Source organism: Ostrea edulis, chromosome 4 (assembly GCF_947568905.1).
Source record: "Ostrea edulis chromosome 4, xbOstEdul1.1, whole genome shotgun sequence".
In the NCBI taxonomy this organism is placed as follows: domain Eukaryota; kingdom Metazoa; phylum Mollusca; class Bivalvia; order Ostreida; family Ostreidae; genus Ostrea; species Ostrea edulis.
This window is the reverse complement of record NC_079167.1, coordinates 20219920-20245441: the sequence shown is the minus strand read 5'-3', so window position 1 is coordinate 20245441 and position 25522 is coordinate 20219920. Positions and strand designations below refer to the sequence as shown.

The following is a 25522-nucleotide window of genomic DNA, read 5'->3' as shown; positions in this document are numbered from 1 at the left end:
TTTCAGAAAACACAGAAACCGGACTCCTGGAATGGAGTGCGGTTCGTAGGAGAACTCCCCCCGGCATGTCCACAGAACCCGAATATGAATTACGTCAATCAGCACAGCCCAGGGTTCAATAAAGAGGATGAAGATTGTCTCTATATCAACGTTTACGTCCCAGAGGTAAAATGGCGTCCGCGGCCACCATCACCAAGTCTGTACAATCTAATTTGTTTTATGTTCTCTTGTGTCGCGACTCACTACCTTGCATGACATGCTTATCGCATGAAGGCATCTGAAGTTCCGTCTGCCCTTGTTAGAGTCTGGGTGACTCTACTCAAGGCATAGATTATGCAGTTAAAATGAATTATTTTGTCATTTATTGGTGGACTATCTTCCTAACGTAAAACCCCAGTGTCCCTGAAAACTATAACTTCGGGTACTGATTCTCAATTAAAAAGTATATAGCAATCATCCTCGGGCAAATGAATTGTACCGAGTGATTGGAGGATATAATGAAAACCAAACTTGAGTACCAACGTTCACTTCAAAAGCAAAATGATCCTTAGGACTTAATATTTAGAGAAACATCTGTATAGTGTCACAAGGGTCTATCCAATAACAGTTGATAACATTTAATCTAGAACGACAATTAACTCTTGAACTCTTGAACCAGCATAGTTCTATACTGGTACAACAACCAGAAACTATAATCAGCACAATTCTACACTGGTACAGAAACTACAATCAGCATAGTTCTATACTAGTACAGAAACTAGAATCAGTATAGTTCTATATTAGTACAGAAACTAAAATCAGCATAGTTCTTCACTGGCACAGAAACTGTAATCAGCATAGTTCTATACTGGTACAACAACCAGAAACTAGAATCAGCACAATTCTACACTGGTACAGAAACTACAATCAGTATAGTTCTTCACTGGCACAGAAACTGTAATCAGCATAGTTCTATATTAGTACAGAAACTAAAATCAGCATAGTTCTTCACTGGTACAGAAACTAGAATCAGCATAGTCCTATACTGGTACAGAAACTGTAATCAGTATAGTCCTATACTGGTACAGAAACTGTAATCAGCATAGTTCTATACTGGTACAGAAACTAGAATCAGTATAGTTCTATATTAGTACAGAAACTAAAATCAGCATAGTTCTTCACTGGTAAAGAAACTGTAATCAGCATATAGTCCTACACTGGTACAGAAACTACAATCAGCATAGTTCTATACTGGTACAGAAATTAGAATCAGTATAGTTCTATATTAGTACAGAAACTAAAATCAGCATAGTTCTTCACTGGTACAGAAACTAGAATCAGCATAGTCCTATACTGGTACAGAAACTGTAATCAGTATAGTTCTATATTAGTACAGAAACTAAAATCAGCATAGTTCTTCACTGGTAAAGAAACTGTAATCAGCATATAGTCCTACACTGGTACAGAAACTAGAATCAGCATAGTTCTATACTGGTACAGAAATTAGAATCAGCATAGTTCTATACTGGTACAGAAACTAGAATCGGCATAGTTCTATACTAGTAAAGAAACTAGAATCAGCATAGTTCTATACTAGTACAGAAACTAGAATCAGCATAGGTCTTCACTAGTACAGAAACTAGAATCAGCATAGTCCTATACTAGTACAGAAACTAGATTCGGCATAGTTCTATACTAGTACAGAAACTAGAATCAGCATAGGTCTTCACTGGTACAGAAACTAGAATCAGCATAGTCCTATACTAGTACAGAAACTAGAATCGGCATAGTTCTATACTAGTACAGAAACTAGAATCAGCATAGTCCTATACTGGTACAGAAACTAGAATCAGCAAAGTTCTTCACTGGTACAGAAACTAGAATCAGCACAGTCCTATACTGGTAGAGAAACTAGAATCAGCATAGTTCTATATTAGTACAGAAAATAGAATCAGCATAGTTTTTCACTGGTACAGAAACTAGAATCAGCATAGTCCTATACTGGTACAGAAACAAGAATCAGCATAGTTCTATATTAGTATAGAAAATAGAATCAGCATAGTCCTATACTAGTACAGAAACTAGAATCAGCACAGTCCTATACTGGTACAGAAACCAGAATCAGCATAGTCCTATACTAACAACTCAACTGTATGACAAACGGGATGATTTCAGCTTCTCCATCATCAACTTCCCACATTTATGTAGCAATATTCCATTATCACCTGCATATGGTGTTTATATATCTCAACTGATTCGATATGCAAGAGCTTGTTCTGGGTATAGTCAGTTTTTCAATCGAGGTAAGCTACTGACAAACAAGTTGATGGTACAGGGATTTCAACAGTCTCGATTGAAGTCAGCATTTCGCAAATTCTATGGTCGTTATAACGATCTAGTTCGTCAATACAACCTCGCATTTGGTCAAATGCTGTCTGACGTGTTTCATACCGATTGTTAAGCCGTTCTTGGCACACTGATTTTGACTGCGGATAACTCCGTTTACCTGATCAGGATATGGGGCTCACGGCGGGTGTGACCGACCAACAGGGGATGCTTACTCCTCCTAGGCACCTGATCCCACCTCTGGTGTGTCCAGGGGTCCGTGTTTGCCCAACTATCTATTTTGTATTGCTTGTAGGAGTTATGAAATTGATCACTGTTCGTTATCTTCACCTTGCATACTAGTACAGACACTAGAATCAGCACAGTCCTATACTGGTACAGAAACTAGAATCGGCATAGTTCTATACTAGTACAGATACTAGAATCAGCATAGTCCTATACTAGTACAGACACTAGAATCAGCACAGTCCTATACTGGTACAGAAACTAGAATCGGCATAGTTCTATACTAGTTACTACAGAAACGAGGATGGTTCGATGAAAATCATAACACGTGAAATTTTCCCGAAATTTATTCATGTACTTTGTAGAAATGAATAATGTAAAAGCAATGGCTATATACAAAATTCGAACTTTAAAAAAAAAATTGTTTTCATTTTTGAATTGTCATTCACGAGGAATAGCCTAGTGTGCCATCCGGCTGATAATAGACACAGGTCAGCGATGGTGCTGATAGCCTTTAAAAGTTCGCCACTTAAACAAAAGCACCATGCAATACAATACACATGAAAATGGCGAAGTGCTTTAATGAAATGTTGACCCTGAACTATGGCCTTGAATTCTGTCTGACATATAACTTCCATCTACACCTTACATTTCACCAAAACTTGTATCATGTTTATAATTTAAACGTTATGACCAAATTTAAAATTGCGGACAAATAGCAAAGCAGCCACGCATTTAGGAAGCAGATAACATCCGATCTTAAACCTCGGTCGTGGCAATTTTTTTTTTCGGAATGATTCCGGGAACATGTACTACCGTATTGTCATATAGCATTTCACTCTTCTTTCTAGGGTGGAGTGGGTTTTTTGTTACCCCCTTCCCACCCACCCGGTAGGACACAGTTTTTTCTAAGACGTCAGTTTTACAGTTTGCTCGAATATCTAAAACTTCACAATAGACATCAGTCGTCGTATTACACTCTCATAATAGACGTTAAAAGTAACGATTTTACAGCAGCTGTTGTCCTGTGGACCATTGGTTTTGTAAATAAGTAGCACCATATGGAACTAATGAATTTCCATTAAATGTCAGTATTCTATATAACTACACGTACTGTTGACTTACAGTTCAATAAAATGAAAGGTGAAGATAACGAACAGCGATCAATGACTCATAACTCCTATAAGCAATATGAAATAGAGAGTTGGGTAAACACGGACCCCTGGATATATCAGAGATGTTTAATATGTTTATAACATAGTTATTTATTTGATTGATTCACCAAGGAAACAGTGAGGGTATATACACTTTTGAAGACTGACCCGCAAGAAAAGTATTCACTAAGTCTATAAACATTCTATAGAACCTATGATTATCTAACTTCTACATCAATTGGGTTGTGGTTTATTGTAATATCATAGAAATTTCCCATTTGAAATGAATTATTACATTTAACAGAAGTATAATTTGGTGTATGAAATAAACAAATCTGTATACATATACTTAACTAATCTAAGTTGCAAAAAGTGAATCTGTAGGATGTAGTATTTTGTTTGATTTTATCAATCTGCATTTTCTATCTATTAAAAAGTCTGACTCAGTGATAAGATTCCCAATAATTTCCCAGACAGAAATTCACACAATCTTATCCCCCATGACGACGATAATCAGATTGCATATTGAGAATCCTTATGTTTTAATTCCATTCTACTTTTCTTTTACAGCGAGTGTCTGAGAACACTCCCGTATTCCTCTATGTGCATGGCGGCTCGAACCGAGTCGGAATGGGGGCGATGCTTCGGGGAGATATTTTGGCAGCATTTGGAGACATTATAGTTGTCAATTTTAATTATCGTCTCGGATCTCTCGGTAAATACTGCTAATTACTTGTTCATTTGTGCATGTCGATTTCATCTGCATGGTTAACTGACATCCATCGCGGTATTTCGCCTGCATTAGACTCTTCTTTTACTGTAGGGTTTTACGCCGCTAGAGACGTGGCGTTGACGGGGAACTATGGCTTTTTTGACCAGCTAATGGCCCTGCACTGGGTCAAAGACAACATAAAGAGGTTTGGTGGAGACCCTGAAATGATCACAATAGCTGGTCACAGCGCAGGCGCGGCTGACGTCGGATTCCACGTGATCTCACCATTGAGCAAGGGTGAAGTATCGATAGTGTCCTAATGTATCATTTTGACCTGGATTTTGATTGTAAAAAAATCAAACATGCTTTACAAAGTGTGTCGACATCACATTTTAAAAGATGAACGTTCCTTTTATGCCCATACTTATTCTCTTTAGGCATGCAATGGCAATGTCCAATAGATACAGTTAAATATTAATTTTCTATACACAAAAAGTGTTATTGTTGTATTATAGTATGCTAGTTATACTTTTGTATTCGATACGTCAGAACATGTTCTACGTATAATTAATTTTCAAATCGAGGCAGGTTACTGACAAATAGGTTGATGTTCATCAGTCTCGTTTAAAGTCAACATTTCGCAAATTCTATGGTCGTCATAATGATCTAATTTGCAAATACCACTTGTCATTAGTTTGAATGCTGTCTAACGTGTTTCATATCAAATGTTAAGATGCTTACTTTACAAACTGATCTTGACTACGGATTACTCCGTTTACCTGATCAAGATATAGGGCTCACGACGGCTGTGACCGGTTAACAGGAAATGCTTGGGCCTCCTAGGCACCTGATTCCACCTCTGGTTTGTTCAGGGGTGCAGATTTGCCCTACTCTTAATCTTTGTATTCTGTAAAGGATATCTATATTTTTAATTAACCACTGTTCGTTATCTTCACATTATTGTGTGTTATTGTTGAGTTTTGTGTGTTATAGTCGTGTATTGTGTATTAGAGTTGTATCATGTGTGTTATAGTTAAGCATCCATTAGAGAAAGGTGAAAAGGTGAAGATAATGTACAGTGATCAATCTCACCACTCCTGTAAAGAATACAAATTGCGAGTTGGGCAAACACGGAACCCTGGATATACCAGAAGTGGAATCAGGTGCCTAGGAAGAGAAAGCATCCCCTGTCGACAGGAAATGAAAGAAGAAGAATCTCCAACCAAAGCTTACTGTATTTGGTTACATTGCATTCCTAATAAAAGTTGATAAGACGTTATGGTAGATGGTGAAAACTATTTCGACCGCTTTCACACGTAGAATGTATGCCTTTTGACTCTACAGGTTTATTTCACCGTGCCATGATCATGAGCGGATCTCCTATCGCTTTTTGGGGGCTGGCGGCGCCCCACTGGAGGGCAGGCTATAACATAGACGAGTTCTGTCTCAGAGACCTCTGCCCCAGACATCGTGACCCCAAAACATTCCGAGAGTATTTGATGAATCTGCCTTGGCAGGAATTTACCAACTACGAGACCACGCCCAGCCCCATAGACGTGAGTTATGTCTAACATGGAATCAGATCGCTCCAGTCAATTTACGTTTAAGCTATGTCTAACATGGAATCAGATCGCTCCAGTCAATTTACGTTTAAGCTATGTCTAACATGGAATCAGATCGCTCCAGTCAATTTACGTTTAAGCTATGTCTAACATGGAATCAGATCGCTCCAGTCAATTTACGTTTAAGCTATGTCTAACATCTAGTAAAAATCACGTCAAGCTACAAGCTTCAGTCACTGGGGTGCTGTACTACGTATTTTTTCTATATTTGTGTTTATTTTAGTATCGGGCAATTCTAACGTTTCCAGTGTCCATTATTGATGGAGAGTTCATCACAGAACGACCTGAAACAGCCATACAGGCCAAGAGGTTCAACTGCGATTCCTTCGTCTTCTCGGTTACGCGAGACGAAGGGTCCATTGACGGTAAAATAATAAAGGGGGTCAGCTTCTAAATTTAACAAAGATTTTTCTTTCCCATGAATATACCTACATGTATATGGATTATTACTATGGAAGTTTTTTTCCACTTCGTGGGACAGTAAATTTATTGTAAACCGCAAAATCTGGGATAAGGATTCCTTAGTACACTGAGACCTGTCTAATCCGATATGCTCCGGGATATAAATATTGCGTTGGATTGACTTGATGTCAGACTGCAGAATGTAAAAAAAAAAGTGGAATAAGAAAAATTGGGATTAAAAATAAAGTATAATTCCATAGTGAAAAGGATTACATAGACTGGTTTAACTGTACTTATAATTCAGAACCGTGGTTTGTTAATTTCGTTAATTAGCGAGTTCCATATTTTCTGTCGAAAATCACGATCGATGTGGTCTTTTGGGGGTTGCTGTTCTTCTAAAGTCAAATAAAATCACAAAATTGAAAAACAAATGCAAGTTGGGCTAACAGGGTTTCAACGTTACCGGCATATTGGAATCGCTTTATCATTTAACATTATATCATTTGGAAATTGCAGTAAAGTATGTGCGTGAAAGCAAGATGAGAGACACAGGCAAATTTGACGAGGAAACGTTCCGTGACGTTCTGGACTGGTACAAACCCATCTATCCCAAAGTCGGCGAACTTAAAAGTGAGTAGAAAGCTAGGACTCTCAGTGAGAAATATTGTCCAAACTAGCGGCAAACTAGTCAGGTTACGAAGTCAAAAACATACCCACCCCCAAAGTCACTAACTCATCCATCTAATTAAAATTAGATATTGGATCCGCTTGCATACTCGCTAAACTTATGCGCCATTCTTAGCGGTACAGTACAATATTGAATTCTCTATTGATAGTGCAGTCAAAACAAGGACCATTTATGCTCTGAAAACCGTGTAAATGTGCAGTTTGTTTTGTGCTAGCGTATGCAGAAACACGAGTGTCGGCTCAGGAAGAGGGTTATTTACGTAGCAGATCAACATAAAAACAAAAGGCCCATGGGCCACAACGATCACCTGAGTCAACCTGATCCTGGTGTTCTTCAGAAGAATTAAAACTCAAAGATTTCTATGCTCTTTATTCCCACAAAAAAATTGAACTCATATTATGACCCCATCTAAGCCAAACGGGGCCATGGCTTAACTTAAATCCACACAACATACGGATGCCCTATAATTCATGAATCATGTAAAATTTTATCCCCGATTCTATCCCTACTCCAACGTCGATATTTCTTAATAAAAGATTTTTTAAATCTTTACCTATACATTCTCATTTAAGAGTCCATATTGTGACCCAGCCTACCCCTCCCCCCTCAAGGCATTGATTTGAAGAAAATTGAATCTGCACTACACGGGGATACTTGGTTTGTCTATCTTAACGGCAAAAAATTATGTGGTGCATCATATTCATCCCTGAATCCGCCTCAAAGTTTCCATGGTTACTAATGACTACAAACTTCAATGTGTTTTAATTAAGTAATGGAAAAGCGTAAAATATAATTCGATTCCCCACAATAGTTCCAACTCTGACTTTTCAAAAGTTGTTATTCAGAGAATGTTGTAAAAATTGTCATAAAATACAATTTGATTCATTTTTGTTGCCAGACCTTATCATGCACGAATATGGTGGCTGGCAACATTTTCCAAATCACACGGAGGAAATTAACATTCTCCGGCGTTATACAGAGGTAAGCAGGGACGTAGTATTCGTCATTTTGAGTCAATGTACAGAAGCAGACGATTAACTTTATTTAAAGCAAATGGATCAAATTAGTTGTGTACTTCACTTTTTGTTGAGGACTTGCAAGATTGATAAAGTATTCCTTTCAGATGGAGAGCGACATTGTGTTCGTGGCCCCCATGGTAAAGTTAGCTGACCTTTTAACCTCAGCAGGGGTCGATGACATTACATTCTTTACCTTTGACTACCGATCAGAAGGCAATCTAAGCGAATGGGAAGGTAATATTTACATTGTCCTCAGCTAATATTTACATTGTCCTAAGGTAATATTTACATTGTCCTAAGGTAATATTTACATTGTCCTAATATTTACATTGCTCTTATGTAATATTTACATTGTCCTAAGGTAATATTTTACATTGTCCTAAGGTAATATTTACATTTACCCTAAAGTAATACAAGTATTTACATTGCCGTAAAGTAATACATGTATAAACATTGCCCTAAGGATTAGCCTTTTAGATGTTCACGTCGTCAAAACGCGATTGACTTGTCTATGTACACGCCATTAAAGGCTCTTCTACCTTCATGTCACAAATGAATATCTTTGTGTAAGTTTAAAAAGATATATGTGAATTATTGAATAATAGTCCATTTTTTACAGGAGTTCCGCACGGTGCCGATCTGTTTTATATATTTGGTATCCCATATGTTGGACACCGGTATTTTAACTATGATAAAACAGATAAACAAGCTAGTGCAATGGTGATGACTATGTGGACAAACTACGTAAAAACGGGGTATGTACCGAAAGGAAATTAGTAACATTTAACTACGTAAAGTCGTGGTGTGTACCGAAAGTAAATTAGTATCATTTAACTACATAAAGTCGAGGTGTGTACCGAAAGGAAATTAGTATCATTTAACTAAGTAAAGACGGGGTATGTACCGAAAGGAAATTAGTATCATTTAACTACGTAAAGACGGGGTATGTACCGAAAGGAAATTAGTACCATTTTATCAACTACATAAAAACGGGGTATGTACCGTAAAGAAATCAGTATTATTTTATTAACTACGTAAAAACGGTGTATGTACCGAAAGGAAATTAGTATCATTTAACTACGTAATGACGGGATGTGTATCGAAATGAAATTAGTATCATTTTCAAGACAGCTCGGGAGTATTTGACCTTGAATAACTCCAAGGAATATGTGAACAATTCGATCTTGAGAAGAAGCAACCTAAATTGTTTGCGATTGGCTGTCTTGTATATTGTCGATGGCCACTGAAATAGAATATATTTTGAGCATCTTTTGTAAAAATGGAAAAAAAAGAACGTATGTTCTGCGGAAATGATTCATCAAATGATCACAAGCTGTTCTGAAAATGTTGATATCTTCACGTTCAAGATGAATGAGATGATCACTGATCTGTAAACTGAAGGATGAACTCTCTCTTTTGGACTACTTTACATTTACGACTCTCATGATAACCTTTTAACTTTTTTCCAGGGTGTTTTCAACAGGTTCTACGGACTTCCTGAAGTACGCACAGTCGAGGTCATACAATAAGCTTCATTTGCAGAATGAGACCTTAGTGGTCAGTAAACTGGACAATTACAAACCTCGAAGGATGGCGTTTTGGAATTCCCTACTACCGTCACTCAGCCAATCAGTGCCGTGTTCCGCGGGTGCACAGTGCGCCTCAGTACTCTTATATATTGGTAGTATAGTGTGTCTTATCTTCTACACGACGAATGTATTGTTATGATGCAGCATGGATGAACGAGAGATCTGGACTCTGCTGTAACTAAAAGAACTGCGTGATGAAAACTGCCTCATATTGTGATAGAGTAAACGAGAGATCGACAGTGTGTGTGTAGGGATGTGTGTGTGTGCGTGGGCGTGTGTGTTGGTGCGTGCATGTGTACTTGAAATATCGGATAACAAAAGTCAAGAACAATAGACGAGTCTATGAGATGTTACTTGATGATTGTTTGACCGTTATTTGAGTATTTAAGACTGTATTTATATTTGGTTTCCATGACCGATATTCTGTAACGTTAGTCGCAATGACATTCTGTGACGTCAGTCACAATGATATTATAGCTGTTCCACTGGAGATCGCTTTCTCTCCCACCGAAAATGATGGCTGAAACATCATAGGTTTTACAAGAACCAACTCTCTTGATTCGATAACCATTTTAGAAGATCATACTAAAGTTCAAGGTCACCATAAAACCATGAATGATGACATCTTAAAATGCTTTGGTCTTGATATCTGAGATATTGAGAATTCCGTGATATCTGAGATATTGGGAATCCCATGATATCTGAGAGATTGGGAATTCTATCATATCTAGAGATATTGGGAATTCTGAGATATTGGGAATTCCGTGATATCTGAGATGTTGATAATTCCATGATATCTGAGATATTGGGAATTCCATGCTATCTGAGATATTGGGAATTCCGTGATATCTGAGATGTTGAGAATTCCATGATATCTGAGATATTGGGAATTCCTTGATATCTGATATATTGGGAATTCCTTGATATCTGATATATTGGGAATTCCTTGATATCTGAGATATTGGGAATTCTATGTTGTATGGCGATTGTCGACGTGTTCTGCTAGATCATTGTAGCAGAGTAGATGTATCATTTTGAGCGTGGCGGTCCACCTCTACCCCAGTCCCGCTTCCCTGTACTCCATTCTGTAATGTTTTATATCATTGTAAATTATTTACACCAGAAGTACATTATCTGTTTCGGAAAATAAAATATATATTTTCTACTTTTAAGTTGTGTGTTTAACATGCAATGTAGAATGGTTTTTCCCATCTAAACTTCGGCTCTAAATTTTCTGCGTATGTCAACGTGATTAGGAAAAAAAAGGAATCTTTCCAAAAAGATTTCTAGCAGCTTATGTAAATTATTTTCTTTTTAATCAGCAAATTAGTTTTGTTATCAATAGACGCAAAGAAAAATTTGTTTTGGGGTACAAATCGGCCATTAATATTTCTGATGTTTTATTACAATTGATAAACTGTTAATAACCGGTATCGTACCATTATGATAATGTAATCATTTACATCATACCCTAACATTGATCACAGTCAGGCGTGTAATTTTACCGCGAAAATTTCCCTCAAATCACGTCATTGACAATAAAATCTCTGAACTATCTAGGCCCTATCACTGAAAGGAACCATTAAATTACGAGCGCTAATAAAACATGATATTAAACATGTTAAGCCTAGACTTTAAGTAACTTTTTAAAAAATAAATATTTGAATGGAATGTCAACTTTATCAACATTTCGATAAGAAACTATCAAAAACAAGCACTCATGGCGTTACTTCACGTTCCCGATAAACATTAGAGGAATCTCATCTATACTAATTTGCCAATAAACTCCGAGACGCTTGCTCCAGAGTTACTGCTTGCACCTTTAATATTGTTCCATATGTGAGATGAAGTCTGTAAGCTATAATAGAATCTTACTTCATTAATAAATATCGTAAAATTATTTAAAAACCCACTTTCGATAAACTACCCTGAAATAGCAAAAATGAAAGTAGAGTGGTGGATCTAAGCCATTTTTTTTTAGAGTGACAACTTAAGGATGTACTCTACATCGTCATAATGGCTGACTTCCTTTTAAAACATGGTGGAAAATATAAATATCAGCAATATTTGTCTATTCATTTAAAAATTTCTCCCCTAGCTGAGTAGCTCAGTAGGTTAGCACGTCGACTGCTGAACTGTAGATCGCGTTTTCGAGTCCATCAGGGGTTTTCAATTTTTCTCAAGATTGTTTTCAACTAAAACTGTTTTCTTTTTTACTAAGTAAAGTAAATTTCAAAATATTGTTGTACATATTCTCCACTTTTCATTCATATCAAATTTCCCTGGTGTAGCATACTTCCTTTTAAGATAATCCGATATGAAGTTAATCCGTTGTTTATCGATGCTTGATTTTGATCCTATAGAAGAAATAAGTTTTGATAATTGTTGAATAAATAAAATATGCCTGTTCGTTTCTTCAATCCATGGTTTTAGTCTTGAATCAGACTTCTGGAAATTTCCTGAACAAAGCAAGGCAACATCACAACCAATCACACATTCTCGGGCCTTTCCGGTAAGCCGAGAAGTTGCGATTGGTTTAGAACATTTGTGTAGGTGTTCAGTGTTAGTTATACTTATAATAGTTTTGGCTAGGCCAGATTTCTCATTGTATGAAAATTCATAATTATATTACTTATATATATCTCATTCAACGAAGGTCACCCACCCCCTCCCGAGACCAATGATCTAACACATCGATTTTTTAAAAACGATATTCATCCGATATTTTCGATGTTCATAATTTTTTCCCATGATTATAGAAGTCACCGTTACGACTAGCTTTTTGTAATAAGTTATTAACAGTTACTGATATGTACAAACACATAGATAAACACAAAAAAAGTTTTATTTTGGTTGAACATTTTTGTGATGACACAGATCTTGAAAGTAATAAGTCGAAAAATGTCCAATATGTCAGATATCGAATGGTCCGGGACTGTTCTGGGAAGTTTGCGCCTTATAACTTAAAACATTTTACCGAAATTAGGTTGTACACTACCTGACAATGTCCAAGAAATCAGGCCACTGTTTACAATATAGCAGTTTTTCTATTTGTCATTCCAGTGGAGGATCCAGAGGGAGTCCCGGGGGGTCGGACCCTTTCGTCAAAAATTTTTGCTAAAAAAGGTAAAAATCACGTATTTTGAGGGTGGACCATCCCCCTTGATAACCAAAATTAATGTTAGAATCCCCCACCCCCCACCCTTTAAAAAATTCCTGGGTCCGCCTTTGCATTCATATCGTGCATTATGTTTTCGATTATTGCATTTGACGAGAAGAAACGACGTGTATTCATAATTTAAAATTGTCGCACTGGACAAAAATTACCAATATAAACACATTTGCAATACTCTTTTATTTTAGATTTTGAAATTATGAACTACCGTTCATTTTGTCTTTGGTCAACTATCGGCATGACAGATTACAATTGCATTCGTAAAATCATTATCTAATTTTCAAAACGGAGAGAGATCATATGTGTTACATATGGAACATTTAACTTGGAGCGCTAAGTGACTTCCTAATAACCAAGTTTTATTTACTGTATATCACATCAATAAATGTAACATAACTAATGCACGCGATTATTCAGAAATTGTTCATAATTGAAGTCCTTCCTTTATGCAATATTATTTAATTTTGATTTCCCGCGCTTGCGCGGGATTTCATCTAGTAATATACAAATGTATATTATGTAAAGTCTTTCATCAGAATGCGCATGTTCTGGAACGTTTATGTTTTAAGAACGCATCTTGTTTTATACTGCTGCTGAATACTAGATGTAGATTAGAACAGGAAAATTGTTAAAGACTGGGGCTAGTGATAATTTTAACCAATACTCGGGCGACCGATGAGGTCTGTGGATTGTAAATAAATATACCTTTCCTATCAAATGTATTCCTAGTCTGAATTATGAATGTAAAGTGTTCATTTTAATAGCCAAAAATCAATATTTTTGATGTTAATATTCTCAAAGTTCTCGGAATATCGCTTATGTCAATTAAGTACAAGTGCTCGAGATACCCCCCGAAGGATTTCCGCTGTGTTTCGCTTCGTGCGATGTGACATTGGTGATAACCCCCTCAAATAAAATTCAGTGATATGAAGTAGAGCTACCATTGATGTCGCCATTTTTTAAACACTCACGACACACATACATCATAAATCTTTTTTTAAATCCAGTCACAATAAAGAAAATTGGAGAGAGTCAGATATTGTTATTTAAATATTTCATTCATTTTGTGTCAAAATATAATTTTTGCACCATTAAAGCTTTCCAAGAATAATTGCCATGTACAATTTTTGCCGTTTCGCAGCCTTCCTGATCTTGCTTTCATTATTTTAATATATTTATACCCATTCAAATTAGTACAAAACCAATCATTTCACACGAATGTATTGAAAATTGCTACCTCTGTGTTGGGTACAAGTTTTCTTTTCCTGCAATGTCGGACGTCTCAAAACAAAGCTTGACTATACGACATGTACACATATTGAACATATTACATCTGCTATTCAAGATTTAAAAATATGACTGGTTTTTTTTTTTGGGGGGGGGGGGGGTTATTTTATTTTATAAATGGCACATTCTCAAATACCATATTTAGTAAAAAAAATTGTTTTAATTTTCTTGACAAGGCAGATTTTGGCCAAAATAGGACCTTATTCTTTCAGTTTTGAAAATACATGATCGTGAGAACATGATCTGCAACACATCATGCCGGTACACATTACGCCGGTACACATCACGCCGGTACACATTACGCCGGTACACATCACGTCGGTACACATTACGCCGGTACACATCACGCCGGTACACATTACGCCGGTACACATCACGCCGGTACACATTACGCGTTACATGAAAACGTACCAATGTGAAGCGATGTCGTTCATATCCTCATGTATTTTCAATTTTTTATGTCGTATTTTCACATTCTACTTTCATTTCTATAGGAATTCCCAGCATGTTTATGTTCATGTGTTCTGTATTTATTCGCGTATTGTTAACAACTGCAGCTCGCGTTCAGAAGGAAAAGCCCATCATTGCAATTTGTAAAAATATCAAAGGTAAGCACATTGGAAAATGTAAAATATTATGAAATGATGTGTTATTATGGAAACATTCAAAATTGATAGAGCATAAGTAACACAAATATCGCGCTCTCGTAAATTTCATGTTGCAAAATTTTGATATTACCAAAAGGAACAAAAACTGTATAGTAAGGAGGCACCAATTCAACCCATATCATACTTTTGTGATGAAAATGTGACGCCACAAAATCGCTTTCTTGTAAGCTGTTTGGTAAATTTGTACGGTACTTTAGCAACGTACACGAGACTCTGGACGACACGTGGACACCATGTCGGCTCAGTTAAGCAGGATAAGGCACACTCATGAGAGTTGGCAGTGACTTTTTCGTTGAATCCAAGAGTTGATATGTTGTCGAATGTGTTGTAAAACAGGAATTTACATCTGTCAAAATGATTCATAGAAAGTCATAGAATCAGTTTAGTTGATAGTTTTGATTGAAAGCCTAACTCTGAAGCAGGTTTTTAATATACATGTATGTGGGGTAAAAAACCTACGGACCCTTGGTGAAGGTCGGTAGTTTCTGAATATTCTTGTATGTCATATTACAAGAACTGATAGTTTTATGCGCGGATCCAGAAAGGAGGTTCTAACTTACACCTATGCCAGGGTCTAACATATAGCATTTTAGAGAGGAAACGAAACATTAGGCCAGAGATATATTTTGACAAACTCAAGGGGTTCCGAGTCCCAACCACCCCCATGCCCTTGGATTGGCGATTGAGTTTGTAAACGATTTTTTAAAAATGTAAATAAATGATTATGTTCATACTCTGCTGAAATATTTTACTGCATGTCATTCATATAGACTCATTATCCTTCACGTGTATAAATATTATTAAAACAAACGAAAAACATGCAATCGATATAGATTATATTTTTGAGCGTAATTAAACATTACAATGCTTAATCATTGCATGTAAAGAGTACGTAACATCATTTTATCGATCAGTTGGTAATAAGATTTTTAGAGATTGTGAACACGTGTTAAGTTTTTGACACACGTCTTTATTAATTAGCGGGTGTGAGGTCAGCCGAATGCGTCCTGAATACAAGCTTTGTTACGTTCTGTTTAAATACAACGCTCTTTTAACTTCCCATCATATAAAACAATTGCAGTTATTGGCGCGCAGAACGTGAAGATAAGTTCTTTAATTTTTTGTCCTGGTATCTGTACAAATGTTAAAATAAACGTGGATGATAATTTTCCAGACGTTTCTGACTTATGCAAGATGTCCACGTAAGTATTTGTCTATACTGAGTTCTTGCATGCATCATTACAATCGAAATTTACTTCAAGTAAGCATATATTTTGTGACTATCAATAATTTTCTAGATTTTGGAAATGATGAACAGGTTGCACATAATTACCCAACTGCTCGGTTTTTTTTGTTTTGTTGTTGTTGTTTTTTTGTTTTGTTTTTTTAAATCTAGTACGATTAAAAAGACGTGTAAAATGTCGCTGTTATACAATATGCTATCAACATGATTATACACCAGGCTGAAGATTCATGTGAAGGTATTGCAACATAATGTCGTGATCATATTCAGTCAGGTAGATTGCACAATTCGTCGTCGGAAGGGGGGGGGGGTGCATTGGACAAACCTGTAATTTTACGTACTCGGTAGAACTGGACACGAGATCTGAAATTATTACGTAAATATTAAATAAAAGCATAAAGAGTATAATAAAATGGAAGAATCTAAAAAGACAGAAAACAAATAATAATTTTAAAAAAACCAAACACTCACGTTCATTCATGTAGCTTGTAAAGCATTACAATATTCAATTATGTTTTCAAATCTACCAATGATGTAAAACACTGGTGCTTGTATTTAAAAAATTCATTATTATTCTAAAAATCTCCAAAAGTATATGAAGAAATTGTGAAGTCCTTTGTGCATTCAAACTTTTGTGATTCATATGAAAATCTTGCAATTCAGAATACGATAATTTGCGTAACGAAAATATTTTTTTTTTAAAAATCTTTTTTTTCTTCACATTTTCCGATTTATTTCAGAAATCTGTGATGTAAACTCATTGAATACATAATGTTTACGTAACCGGTTTGTGATTATGAATTACGAAAGATTAAATACAAATTAATTTACAATAATTCAAGGACGGATTCTTGTCATCATTCTAAGAAATTGGATGACATGCACCACACGCGTGTGTATTTTCTTCAGTTATAAACCATCTGGGCCATGAGCCGCATTATTCTTTCTTACTTACAGTTGTAACATTGAATGCTAAACTTGAATTACATGTACAGGGAACTAAATTTTCAATCAACGGCGCAGTAAAATATCGTTTTCTTCTCTCAATTGAAAAATTGAAAGTACTGAATTTAATTTTGCTTGTCGCCAGTAGAACAAAATTAAAACAAGAAAATATTTTCAAAACAATGTGAGTAAATTGTAACTGACAAAAGCAACAAGGTATAGTAAATTTATATGGTTACCAAGAGAACCATTTTTCAAGTGCCCGAATCCTAATCTTTTTCCAAAGAAAGATTGAACAAAAATATATTTTCTCTTTCTTATACGATCCACTACCCCATTTTATGTCATTACGTACCTAATTGCAACAGTGCTTTGATATAAAAACTGCCACACAATATGAATAGTTGAAATATGCCAGAAAATTATCAGAGGAAATTCGGATTACCATTATGGTGTATCTCGAGTTTACCAGTGTTTATGAATTATGCTATACAAACAGACAGAAATATATTCATAAATAGTGATTAGGCTGTAAATTAAAACAAATTTTGTTATGAATCACATGTATCCAATATACACTGGAGCGCACACGTTTCCTCAACCGAAATATTGAATACACATGTATTCTGTTAACCAGACGATACAGCAAGAAATCCACGAAAGCCTTGTGCAGGAACGTAAGGTTTTTATTATGCCCTAAGTTTTAACCTACCCAAGAAAATCTCCGTCTTCTCTCCCAAACTACAGAATGAAAACTCCCTGAGCGCACAGAATCTACCCTTAATCACGTGATCCTTGAGGATTGAAAGGGATCTATATAAACCACGTGATCCTTGAGGATTGGAAGGTGATCTAGAACACGAAGGAGTTCCAGTAGCAGGGTGGGGTATTATGGTTTCGATTCCAATTATCGTCTCCATAGATACAATTCATATCTGCTCTAATGTAATATCTAGGTTCGCGTTCAATAGATATGAGAAGAATCCACCCTCTTTAAGTAATTAGCTATAACGTATTTTTGTTGTAAAAATGTGCTATTGTGATAGTTTTGTATGTAACTGTAACCAGTCATTGATAAAATTAAAACTAAGTTCAAGATTTTATCAAAATAAAGATTTCGGTTCTTTTGGATATATACATATATGTATAGCATTTTTGTGTACGGGAAGACAATAATGTATTTTGCTTTAATCAGAGCCTCTGGATAGGTTTTCTAATACAATCATTAATAACAAAAGCTTGTAAACCTTATTTTTGTCTGTAATTGAAATAGTAAATCACAATTTTGTAACAAAAATTTTCGACACCAAAATGACAGCTAGTTACATAATATTCACTAGATATTAAGATATATAAATAACAATATTTCGAGTATTCATCGTGATGTTTTTAATATAGATATTGTAAACAAGATTTCAAATAAATCACAGAGTTTGGGTATAAATTAATTACAAGCCTTTAAAGTGTGAAGATGCATTGTGTCAATTCTTTCTATTGTTTTATCCTTTATAGCTCTTGCAGGTCTTTTATTAGTATATTATCAATGATTATTAGCACAAACATTGTACAGCGCATAGAAACTATAGGTAATTTTGCGCTTTATAAATGAATAAAATAATAATATACTACTCAAAATTTGATAAGGATCACTAGGTTATATGTGTGTAATTTACCACTAACATAACAAAAGACATAAATTTGACTCAGAAACGTATTTACTCAGGTTATGAATGAAAATTCATGAACGGCATGAACTTTTATCAATACGAAATACTTGAAATCTGATAACAACACCAACAGGCATTTCATTACAAAAAGTTAACAGCAAACCAGAGAAAGAATTACACAGTTTTGGGGGATAGTCCATCATTACACTTAGTCGATGAAGTGTCAATACCGGGTATGGCCTCCCCTTGCATCAATGACGGCTTGACAACGTCGAGCCATGCTGTCAATAAGCACCCGGATGTTTCCAATGGGAAGGTTGTTCCACTCTTCCACGAGAGCGTTTCCGAGCTCTGCCAAAGTCGTGGGTTGTGCTCTACGACGTGAAAGAGTAACCTGCAGCATGTTCCATACATGCTCAATCGGGTTCAAGTCTGGCGAGCGCGCTGGCCAGTCCATACGAACAATTGTCTCCTGCTGAAGGTACTGCTCCACCACCCTGGCGCGATGAGGACGGGCGTTATCATCCATCAGGATGAACTCAGGGCCAACAGTACCAGCGTAGGGTCTGACGTAAACATCGAGGATCTCATCCCGGTACCGCACCCCCGTCATTGTTCCTCTCTCCAGGACATGAAGATCTGTTCTTCTATCCCTGCTGATTCCACCCCAGACCATGATGGAACCACCACCATAACGGTCATGTTCACTGATGTTGGCATCATGGAAACGTTCACGTTGTCGCCACACTCGGTGCCTCCTGTCTGTAAAGTGCAAACAATACCTGGACTCATCGGTGAACAGAACTTGAACCCAATCGTTCTGCGTCCAAGTGACATGACCTCCAGCGTCAAGCATATATTCCAATAAATCTGCCCAGTTGTTCTGTCGTCAGGCGACGCCTTACACGTTGAGGGGGCATTGTGTTGATAAACGTAGTGTAAACACTCAAGTGAGTTTGAAATTTAGAAAGAATCAGACACCGATGCCTGAGTGAAAATCGTGCAATGGTAGCAAAAGCATAAACTGTGATGAGAAACGCATTTCCCATGCCATGAAATGCACGTGCAAGTTTGTTGAAGACGTTTTTTTATTTCACTTGGACACAATATTGCCAGTTATGCAGTTATGAATTTTTTAAACAGAAAAATATCTATGATCCTTATCAAATTTTGAGTAGTATAATTGCATGGTTTTAAAATAAACATGGAAATGTGTTGCATATTATATCACAGGAAGTTTTGATACTGTAATGTTTTAAAAACTATATGAGTCACACGACATAATTCAAGCACATGTGGGTTTACAAGCATTCATACATTAACATGCGAGTTTATGTATATTGATAGCTACTATGGTGGTTATTTTTCTTAGGATGCAAGGTCAAAGAGCATTAACTCTAGCTCTTGCTGTAATCAGAATTTTACACAAAATGGCATTTTTTTTTTTTTTTTTTTTTTTTTTGCATGCACAGCTATCAACAGAGAAAGATAGAACATCATGAAGCATTGCGCCAAACGTTAATAAAAAGCTTCCTAAATGAAAAACTCACAAAGTTCAACAAAAACATAACAAAATGGAAGGCACAATTACGACGGTACTGCGATTCCCCCAAGCACGAGGGTGGGACGATACTGGATGACTTCCTATGTCTTGAAAGGAAGGGACGGATCGCTCCGGGCAAATATGATGAATTGATCACCATGTTCCAAATCATTGACATCCGTGCTGTCGACATCATCAATAAGACAACTGCTACTATTGCGAACATTGAAAAAGAGAGAAAAGGTATACAACCAGGGGTTTGAAAAGACGGCATTTACATGTATAAAAGTCATTCTCTTTTAAAAGTATCAAGATTTTCTTCATAAGGTGGATAGGCACCTTCATCAATTTTGCTGAAATTTGACATTATATAATGATTATTTGATACCCACCCATATAATTTGGCACCAAAAAATCGTAATTGAAGTGCCTTAGCTTTATGGTAACAAGTACACAAGTACACCTTCAAAATGGCTCCCAAGATGCTTTAAAATGCTCTGTTGTGGCCTGGTTTTTTTTTTTATATCAAAGAAAACAAATTAATCTGTTTGGATGAATAAATGCCTTTATTGTTTGCTTAAAGACCAGGTTCAGTATAACAAATACCTAATAAAACATCAATAATTCAAGATTGGATTACCTATTTTTTATAAAGTTGAATAATCAATGTTTTGGCATTTCAATTATTTAAAAAAAATTCAAATTAAGGCTATTTTATGGCATCATTTACAGAAAAATACATCAACAGATGTAGATGAAAAATATGTACAATTTATAATTTAATTCATTCCTTTATATAGAAAATACATAAAAACAACAAATGTGCCGGTCGTTGTCCACATTATTTCGATGCTTACATAGAATAACTCTTAATTTTTGACTAGTTTTGATATTTTTGATAGAGTAAGGATAGATATTGGGGAGGTCGATCTTTACAGTACATTACCAGTATGGTTGGACTATCATATCAGCAATGTATTTTTTTCATTATACGTAAACTCATGCAGTCAGTGACTGTCATAGCGAAGATACGAAGGTCTGACATTGTTTGAGTCTATATAAATAGTTTCTCTCCTTTTTAAGAAAAGAAGGCTGAAAAGAAAAAGTATGCTTCATTGAGATCCGTCATTAAGAAGAGCGAGATCACTCCTGACCAGCTATCGACCTTGTACGACATGATACAGCAAGTTCTACAACACAGCAAAGTCTCACCACACTGGGAGACCGACTTACAGGAAGTCCCAAAGAATGACAGGATATCAAAAACTCCCAGAAAAATCGGAACTTTACAGAAATGGAAATCTGCTGCAGATCCGGTAAAACTAAGACAGTCTGTTTTAGAAAAAGGAAATTCCATCTCCAAAACACAAACAATGGATTGGAAGGCACTGTCGCACATCATTAAGTTTGTGAATACTTTCCGGAAATTGAACGAGTACTCTCTTGAGAAGGTTTACCCGGACGGCATGTATGTTACGGGTTACGAAGACGAGCTTCGAAAAGACGATCAACAACTAACGGTGATACAGAATATAGGAGATTTCATGGTGACGTTTTTCTCTTTGGCTGGATACGATATGCAGGATGCGTCTGTTACGACACAAATGAACTTCATGGAACAGGATGCCTTTTCGAAATCCTTAAAACGACGTTTGCCAAGCCAATCAAAACCCAGACAGGTGCCCGAAGCCGGTAATAAATATTGTATCAGTGTTGTTGGAAGATAAAACTTTTTGTCTTTAAAGTTAATAAAAGGAAACGAATATTTTGAGAGATGTCATGACTGCCATGCTACTTGTAAATATTTCTCCCTTTCCAGGAAGAAATTATTGATAAGTGTAACAATACCTACCTCATTTCATTAAATTCTGTTGAACATATCGTTCAGATTACTCTTCAGAGGAAAAAGCCACAGGAAAACTGAAACACTTTGACGTGATGATAAGTTACCAGTGGGGATCAAAAGATGTGGTGCTGAGGGTGAAGAGTTTTCTGGAGAAAAGCAGGGTCAGCTGTTGGATTGACCTGGACAACATTAAAGGCTCCACATTACAGGCGATGGCGGAGGCAGTGGAATGCTCGGACCTCTTCCTAATGTGTTACTCCTTTAAATATTTCACCAGCAAAAACTGTCGACAAGGTACTGTGTCTGTAACTCTAGTATAAACAGGTGCGATATATGAGGATGAGCTGAAATAAAAAAAAACATCAGAATTACCCATATTATGTTCATCATGATATATAACACAACTTACATACGATCTCACTGTGTGTATTTTGTTTGCGTTCAAAATGCTGTTGCGATTAGTATATCAGTTGTAATATATAGTCAGTTTCGTCAAGTATTTCATGCTCGTTTCTTTATTAGTGTTATATTTTTTTACAACCCTCAGAGGCTGAGTACGCTAATAAGTTAAACAAAACAATTATTCCGCTGAAGATGGAGAGGGACTATGAACCGAGAGGATGGCTAGGGATGATTCTGGGGGCCAAACTGTTTTTCGAGTTTTCTGGAAAATATCCGTTTGACCAAAAGGCCCAAGAGCTGCTCAAGGAAATCAACAGTCATTTACAAAACATCCCGGAAGTGACGTCTTCAGAGAATGTCATGACAACAGAAAATGATGGTAGTAGGAAGCCTATGACATGTAATGGTTGCTATGATAACATATGAATGATAGAGCTCATTATGCATAGGCAAGAATTTCTGTATATGTGTGTTTTCCCTTATGTTTACAGCGAGATCGCAGAAACAGTTGGAGTCTAGAGAGAATGAAAAAAACGCAGGTAATTTTCTGTTATGATAACGAACAGAGATCTAATTAACATCGTTAAGGAAGTAAGAAGTAAGATTTGCTCGCTAAGAACTTTAACTTGATTCATGTAAAACAAAACAAAAGAATGTATGACACAATTCACACGCCCTTCTCTGATGTTGAAATAAAAGTCAGACATATTACTGTTTCTGATTTATGACGTGTCGGTATCTTTCATATTAATGAAAGCAAATTCTGACCGTGCTGCTTATTTATTGGCAGGATGATGATGTCGATATGGCGTACAAACTTAAATAGACTGGAATAAAAATGGATGCGCTATAAGGAAATTGTCAAAAATATCGATAAATAGAAATTTTCTATCTAAAACACAATGTAATAAAAGAATGTATGTACCTATATTCAAATCGATTACATAGATCTAAAAGTGACACAAGCTAGCAGTAATAATACAGTTAGTATATTGTGAATTTACAACAAAAGACGATCTCGAACTGAAGAAAACCGTAGCTATGTCGCAAATGCTGTGGAGGCTATACATGTATAAGAACAATTGAAAATAAGGAACAGTGATCAATCTCATAAATCCTAGAGAAGGGGAAGACATACCAGAGGTGGGATCAGGTGTGCCTATGAGGAGTAACCATCCCCTGTTGACTGGTACTGACGCCCTTAGCTCTATATCTTCATCATGTAAAGAATTAATCCGTAGTCGAAATCAATATGTAAAGAGCAGCCTTACAACTGGTATAAAACACGCCAGACAGCATTCGACCCAGTAATAGCTTGTACTTGCAAATTAGATTATCATAACGACCATAGAATTTGTAAAATGCTGACTTTAAACGAGACTGTTGAAACTCCTGTAACATCAATTTATTTGCCAATCTCGATTTAAAAAATCCGAGCGGCACGTTAAGGAACATTCATTGCTACGGCCCTGAGCGCTAAGCATAAATCTAAATGAATGGTATTCACCTACAGCTGGTGACGTCTCAATATGAGCGAAAAGTTCCTGACAGGACGTTAGACAAACGATTTAAAAATTGAGCATACGCAGAACATGTTCTCGCGTATCAAATCAATTAAGAGACATAAACACAATATGCAGGTGCTAATGGAATATTGCTACACAAATATAGGAAAGGTAACGCTGAAGAATCTGAAGTCATCTCGTTTGTCATAAAGTTGTGTTGCTAGTTTGATATGTTCAATAAAATATCCAAATACGAAGTAGATATGAAAAACTTTGTGGTGTCTATTATTTCGTGTTCACTGGGATATATCGAATCGACATATGAAAGAAAATAAAAAGAAGAAGACATGTATGTTTCATACCTTACGCATTTATATGTTGTAGACGGCGATAGATTGACTTCGATCAGGAGAATGAAAGCGAAAGTGAAACCTGGTATTGGTCAGATCACGTGTCGTGAGGGACTGACCTGGCTAGGAAACGGTAACAACGTGCTGATTTCTATCGACAAAGACGGAAAACAGAAGGACATGGTTTGTCTGCGAGATGAGGAAATTAAATATCACGCATTCACTGAGGAAGGTGATATCCTTCTCATTCACAAAAACAGCCTGATGAGGTACGTTAAGAGGCAGTTACGTCCCTTTATATCTTATTTTTCTGATGGTTATGTGGCCACGTTTGTCGCTTGTTCAGCGCAGAATGGCGATATTCTTATTGGACTTCTTAATAAAGATGAACAAAGTGCCAAAATTGTCAGATTTAACAAAATCGGAAAAGAACTTCACGTTTCAGAAAAAGAATCAAATGGAAAACCACTTTTTGAATCGCCTATGCATGTAGCAATTAAGAAAAATGAAGATGTTTGTATATCTGATTATAAGAAAGGTGTAGTTGTCATTGATAAAACTGGAAACCACCGTTTCACCAATCCAGTCGCTGATGCTATGGGACTGTGTATAGACAGCCAAGATAATATTCTAGTTTGTGATGGAAGCGATAAAATACATATCATTACGTCAGAAGGAAAATTACAGCGAACAGTATCTGTCAATAGACCGGGTGTGTCAGCCATTGCGATCGATACAAATTCTACGTTTTTGATTGGATTTAAAAAATCATGTGTAGTTGAAGTTTATCGTTACGAGTTCGTGTAGAGAAATGGCATCCTGTGGTAGTTGAAACTTTCTGTTTGGGTATATATTCTAACTGAAACTTGTTGTGTTCATAATCAGACCATAGATAAGTTGTTGCAATAAAATATTATGGATCGCCGATTTATCTATGTCACTTTTCAGGACGCGATTCATTTTCGGTGGAGTGCTAATCATTTTTGGCATATAGTTTGTAAAGTCAGTACCTCTATAGGGTTATCTTGATTGTGCTGATATAAATTTGTAATGATTATTATTTCCTACATGTATGTAGTTTATTTCTTAAGTAGTTTGTAAGACGAGTTCTGATTAGTTAACAAACCAGATGTTAATATCAAACTTCCACCAGAG

At 36.2% G+C, this 25522-nt stretch overlaps 1 protein-coding gene across 1 annotated transcript in view; it reads left to right on the top strand.

Annotated features, from left to right (window-relative positions):
• LOC125668898 (uncharacterized) overlaps positions 1-25292 on the top strand; it is a 30628-nt gene extending 5336 nt beyond the window's left edge. The window contains exons 2-18 of the mRNA XM_056161315.1: positions 7-165; positions 4275-4419; positions 4528-4713; positions 5761-5972; positions 6262-6403; positions 6957-7070; positions 8027-8109; positions 8252-8381; positions 8767-8902; positions 9617-9869; positions 15920-16068; positions 20194-20507; positions 21348-21956; positions 22153-22404; positions 22658-22891; positions 23004-23051; positions 24402-25292. Coding sequence (XP_056017290.1) covers positions 7-165; positions 4275-4419; positions 4528-4713; positions 5761-5972; positions 6262-6403; positions 6957-7070; positions 8027-8109; positions 8252-8381; positions 8767-8902; positions 9617-9869; positions 15920-16068; positions 20194-20507; positions 21348-21956; positions 22153-22404; positions 22658-22891; positions 23004-23051; positions 24402-25174 — 3939 coding nt within the window. The 3' untranslated portion in view covers positions 25175-25292. The remainder of the gene's footprint in view (positions 1-6; positions 166-4274; positions 4420-4527; positions 4714-5760; positions 5973-6261; positions 6404-6956; positions 7071-8026; positions 8110-8251; positions 8382-8766; positions 8903-9616; positions 9870-15919; positions 16069-20193; positions 20508-21347; positions 21957-22152; positions 22405-22657; positions 22892-23003; positions 23052-24401) is intronic.
• The last annotated feature ends 230 nt before the right edge of the window (positions 25293-25522 follow it).